The sequence below is a fragment of the Mandrillus leucophaeus genome, unplaced genomic scaffold (genome assembly GCF_000951045.1).
Source record: "Mandrillus leucophaeus isolate KB7577 unplaced genomic scaffold, Mleu.le_1.0 Scaffold25, whole genome shotgun sequence".
Lineage (NCBI taxonomy): Eukaryota > Metazoa > Chordata > Mammalia > Primates > Cercopithecidae > Mandrillus > Mandrillus leucophaeus.
Genome location: NW_012102587.1, coordinates 6,196,972 through 6,202,773, shown reverse-complemented (window position 1 = coordinate 6,202,773; position 5,802 = coordinate 6,196,972). Strand labels below are relative to the sequence as shown.

The following is a 5,802-nucleotide window of genomic DNA, read 5'->3' as shown; positions in this document are numbered from 1 at the left end:
GTACCCAGGCCTCTTGCCAGACAAAGAAATAGAATCACTAGCTATCAGTATTTTTTAAAAACTCCCAGGTGATTCGAAAGGGCCACCAGGATTGACACCCGCAAGCTCCTGTCCAAGATGGCCACCCAGCATCTCTTCCCTGGGGCCGCCCTTGCAGGCCTGAACCCACTCGCAGCATTGCAAAGTCCCAAGACCATGGCCCCACTGAGCTTCCCCAATCTGCACTCCCACCCTGTTCAGATCTCAGCTTAGCGACTCATCCCAGGTTAACGAGCAAATCCCTAGAAAAATGCTCAAGGCCCACAGGTCTGAACCAGTGAAGGTGGAATTTCAGGCCAATGGGAGCCAGCCCGTTTAGAACAAGGAGCTCTGCTCACCACACTTGAGCTGCTGCTCGCGGGAAAGAACCAGGTTCGCAGGCTCTTGCCTCCAGCCCTACCCCTCATCCCACTCCCCGACATTCTGTAGGGGGCAGAGCTTCCACACCCCAAGCTGCTTACCAACATCACAAACACTGCGGTTTATCCCTCCTGGCACCTACAGGGAGCCCTGTCCCTCCGCCCTCTGCCCCTGTGGGCTGGTCACCATTTCCGTCTCTCCCACTGATCCCCAGTTCGGGAGAGGAGGGCCACTCACCAGGATGGAGAGGGCCACAGGCCCACGAATGATCCACCAGATGGATGTGTTGCCATTGATGTCCCAGCACCTAAGGGAGGGACAGCTGGGCATGGTTACGAGTGGGAGCTGGGCTGACCAGCAAGGACATGTTCCCTGAGGTGGCCCTTGGTATGAAGGACCCGTGTTTGTGGCACTGAGCCCCTGCAGTGGTGTGCCCAGTACCATTAGAGCCCCGCCCCTCCTGCCACCCAGGAGCACTGCTGGGGCTGAGGGAATGGCCACCTGTCTCCCTGCGAGAACCTGAGAGCCGGGAGACTCCCAGATCCAAAAGTTAGCTCACTGTCAGAATTCCCCAGCGAGCACGGTGGCAAACTCAGCTACCGACAGAGGCCAGGAAAATGACCTCAGTAAGGGAAGTGACGGATGGCTGACATGCGACCTCAGGATGCGGGGACATCAGGCCTGGAGAGTACTTAGCAAACTGGGGAGTATGTGCCCTGTCCCAGACGGCCGCAGCTCTGCTCCAGCTCATTTTTCCACGAGGACAAATGGAACATGTTAAAGGACCTCTCCATTTTTTTTCTAGACGAACTGAAAATCCAGACCTTGAAAAAAAGTGAGTTCACCCAATACAAAAATTACTTTGAAGCAATGATTTCGGGCTGGATTTGGACTATAGACACTTGGATGTCTCATTTGACCTCATCCACTTATTGGCCTGGTTGTCATTATGCTCCTGAGAAATCAACTCCCATGCTGCCCCGCTGCCTCGCCGCTGCCCTGCTGCCTCTCCTCTTCCCCAGCTTCTTTCAAGCTTGCTTCCCATGTACCTACTCCCAGGTGCATCCCCTGGGCTCACTGCCACCCTCAATGCCTGACTTCTTTAGAGCCTGGCTCTGCAGGGCTCCTAAACACCCAGGGGTGGAGAGGCATCCAGGAGGGAGATCTTAGGAGGAAGAAAAAGCTGGGCTGGCCTTTCCTTGAGCTTCCTCCGCGGAGCAACACCTGCCTGGAGCCCCATAGCTCCATAGAGCGGACGGGCAGCAAGAAGACAGGACGGCCAGGATGGTGCAGGCATGGCCAAGGCTGCTCAGCCCACCTGGAAACTCACACCTGGGAAGCAGTGGGCATTAGTCCAGGGAACTCATCTGTGGCTTCTATTTTGAGAAAAAGGCCTTTTCTACATGGCTCCAAAGAAGTAACTACGCTGTTTGAAAAGCTGGACGATGTCAGAGACATTCTTGTTATCCTCCTTCCATTAGCTTACCCAACGTCTTCCAGAAAGTGTCTGGCAATAGCCCACAAAGCAACAAAAATGGCTGGAGAACCTGAGGATTAAAAATAAAGGGAGGGGCAGAGGAGACAGGACTCAATTTTCAACATACATATGAGAACAGGACAATCGGTTACCCCACCCCAGCTACTGAGCAGGTGCCAAGATTTGGTTTCCACAGAAACCCCTCTGCCATCTTGTGCCATCTTGTATAAATGTGGCGCCGTGTGCCTCAAGGGTGCCGGGCATGCCCTGGGGATTACGGCAGAATCAAAAGGATCCCAAAGGTCACTTGGTGTTAGGGGTCTCCTGGTAACCCGGGCCGGACTCCAGAGGACCACTGCAAAGTATAGAGGGGCTGGGACTCCTGGGCAGGCTCGTGGACCCATGGAGGCAGCTGGTAGATCCCCCTTCTCGTGCTGTGATTTGCCTGGCCATGTGCAGCGGGGAGGAGGAAGCAGAGAAGGGGTGGACACAGCTCATGAAAGAAACGTTGATTTTATTCAAATATTGGCTTGTAAAAAGCTTGTCCATTTAACGGCTAAAGTAAGCCATCACTGTCATGTTTAAACAAAAATATATTTTGGACTAGAGATGAGATCAAGTCCACAAGAATTTAGAAGAGAAAATACAACAACATTTCCTGACTTCTAGTTAAACATGGCAAACTGAACTTATACATTTATCCCTACTTGCCCTGTAACCCCTCTAAAATGATAATAAAGAAATAGAAACGGTAAAAGCCTATAAGGACAAAGACTGAGAAGGAAGGGCAGAGTAGAGGAGAGACGGCAACAGGCTTAGGCACACAGAAGGTTGGCAGAGGAGTGGCAGCTGATGTCCCGAGCAGAGGAAGCTGAAACAAGTGTTGTCTGGGGCAATGCTGCTAGGGAAGTACCCAAGGATGCTCTAGGGCCAGGGCACTCGGTACCCAGGAGGCAGGTGGCAGGGTGGGGCTGGGGCAATAGGATGGTTTGAAGTCTGGATAAGAAACAGATAAGCACCTGAGGCAACCAGCACTACCCTCACGAGACTGAATAGTTAACTTCGATAGAGTTTATTCTCTGCAAAAACTGAGCCAAGGAGAACAGGGCTGCAGCCCAGCAGAGGGCCGGAGGGGGTGCTCAGCCGAGCAGGAATGGAGTGATGGTCTCCACCAGCACTCAAGGTGGCGCTTGAGCACCTGGTATGTGGCTGGTCCCTACTGAGTTGTGCACTAAGTGCAAGATAGATACCAAATTTTGAAGACTTAGTACAAATAAAATAATGTAAAATATGGCCAGACGCAGTGGTTCATGCCTGTCACCTCAGCACTTTGGGAGGCCGAGGAGGGGCAGATCACCTGAGGTCAGGAGTTCGAGACCAGCCTGGCCAACAGGGTGAAACCCCGTCTCTATTAAAATAAAAGACAAAAATTAGCCAGGCGTGGTGGCTCATGCCTGTAATCCCAGCTACTCAGGAGGCTGAGGTGGGAGAATCGCTTGAACCCAGGAGGCAGAGATTGCAGTGAGTTGAGATTGCACCACTGCACTCCAGCCTGGGTGACGAGAGAGAAACTCCGTCTCAAAAAAAAAAAAAAAGAATGTAAAATATGTCATTACCAATTTTTATATGGATTATACATTGAAATGATACTATTTCGGTTGCGTTGGGTTAAGCAGAATAGATTATTGAAACAAATACCGCCTGTTTCATTTTACTGTGTTGATTGTGGCTACCAGAAAATTTTAAGCTAGATGTATGGCTCAGATTCTTTTTTTTTTTTAAGCAGAAATACTTAAATCAGATTCTATTTCTAATGGACATGCTCAAGCTGAATGGTAAAAGCCCCAGGCCCGGGGCCGCTCAGTTTTCAGGCCTCTACTGAACAGGCTTCTACGCCTACCCCAACCCTCTACCCTCTGCCCGCCTCCCTGCCACTGCAGGCTGGAGATGAAAGGATTCTCTAGAGGAACTGAACAGCCCCAGACAAAAGGCCTATAGATAGCCATGGGGGGACCCTCCAACACTTCCAGCCCAGTGTCCCTTGAGAGACAAGCCCCACACCCCCGACGGCCATTAGCCGGCTCTGAAGTGATTCATTCTTAAATAGGAACAGACAGCCAAGGTCACCAACATCTTATTACATAAAAGACAAAGACCAAAACAATCAGAGAAAAGGAACTCAGAGGAAACAGACCATACAGGAAGCAGAAGGAACTTGAACAAAACAATTCTAAGGAACTCCGTAGGAGAGATAAAAGGAGAGATAAAAGGTCGCATCTACAAGACACAAACAGGATGCTGTCAATAGGGAGTGCTCGGAAAACAAGAAAGGGGGCTTAGGAATGGAACATATGATAACCACAACTCAACATGCAATAGATGGGTTGGAAGATAAAGACTAGGAATCTCTCAGCAGAAAAAAACAACAGCAGAATGAAAAGCAGGAAAAAGAAATTCGAACATTAGAGGTTATTCCAGGATGTACAACATTAGACTAAAGGGAGTTTCAGAAAACAGAGGATAAAAAACAGAAGGAAAGAAACAATTAAATAGATAATGTAAGAACATTTTCAAGAAATGAAAGACATGAATTTTCAGATGAAAGGGACACCGTATGCCAGGAAAAGAGATGAAAAAAGACTTGCATCACAGCACATCCCTGTGACATTTCAGCACACCGAGAAAAGATCCTGCAGTTTATGTAGAAAGAAGTAAAAAGTTCAGGAAGCAAAATGGCATGGCACTCCCAATAATGCTGATGCCAAACCAAAGGCCCTTCAAATTTTTGGGGAAATTGTTTTTTCACTTTTTTTTTTTTGAGATGAAGTCTCACTGTTTTGCCCAGGCTGGATTGCAGTGGTCTCAGCTCTCTGCAACCTCCGCTACCAGGGTTCAAGCTATTCTCCTGTCTCAGCCTCTTGAATAGCTGAGATTACAGGCATCCACCATCACGCCTGGCTAATTTTTGTATTTTTAGTAGAGACAGGGTTTCACCAGGTTGGCCATGCTGGTCTTGAACTTCTGACCTCAAGTGATCTGCCCACCTCGGCTTCCCAAATTGCTGGGATTACATGTGTGAGCCACCGTGCCTGGCCTTCAACTTGTTTTATGTCCAGCAAAATGATGAATTATGTGTGAAGGTTGAACAAAGATATCTTCAGACGTGCAATTTAAAAAAGATTCTTTCCCGGTGCTCTTGGTTAGACAGATACTGGAGGATGTGCTTCAACACAACTAGAGAGTAAACCAAAGACAGGGAGATGAGAAAGGAAGGAAACAGGATTTGTGGAAGAAGGTGAAAGCTAAGGGAGCTGAGTGAATCTGGAGAACAGCCAGCCCAAGTCAAGCAAGAAGGCAGAAAGCTCTAGAAAAAACACTGGCAAGTATATCAGGTTGAATAGTGTCTCCCCAAAATTCATGTCAACCCAGCACCTCAGACTATAACCTTACTTGGAAATAGGATATTTTCAGATGTAATTGGTTAAGATAAAGTCATACTGGAGTACGGTGGGCCCCTACTCCAATGTAACTGGCATCCTTATAAGAAGGCCATGAGAGACACACAGACAGAGAAGACACAGAGGAAGAAGTCCACATAAAGACATAAGCAGGAATGAGGCTGATGCAACTACAAGCCAAGGAATGCCAAGCATTGCCAGCCACCACCAGAAGGTAGGAAAGAGATATGGGACGGATTCTCTATCAGGGCCTCCAGAAGAAACCAACCCTGCCAACCCTTTGATTTCAGACTTCTGGCCTCCAGAACTGTGAGACAGTAAATTTCTGTTGTTTTAAGCCACCAAGTTTGTGGCAATTTGTTAAGATAGCCTTAGGAACTAATATAGCAGGAAACAAACAAATAGGAACTAATAGATTTCCTATTGCATTTGATGATTTGGAAAATAAATAGCTTTGGAAGGTTGTCC

The 5,802-nt window shown here is 48.4% G+C and overlaps 1 protein-coding gene across 1 annotated transcript in view; it reads right to left on the bottom strand.

The window, feature by feature from the left end:
- Nucleotides 1-5,802, bottom strand: part of SCTR (secretin receptor) — an 81,275-nt gene that overhangs the window by 11,468 nt on the left and 64,005 nt on the right. The window contains exons 8-9 of the mRNA XM_011983434.1: nucleotides 1,886-1,946; nucleotides 637-706 (exon numbers count right to left, since the gene is read on the bottom strand). Coding sequence (XP_011838824.1) covers nucleotides 637-706; nucleotides 1,886-1,946 — 131 coding nt within the window. The remainder of the gene's footprint in view (nucleotides 1-636; nucleotides 707-1,885; nucleotides 1,947-5,802) is intronic.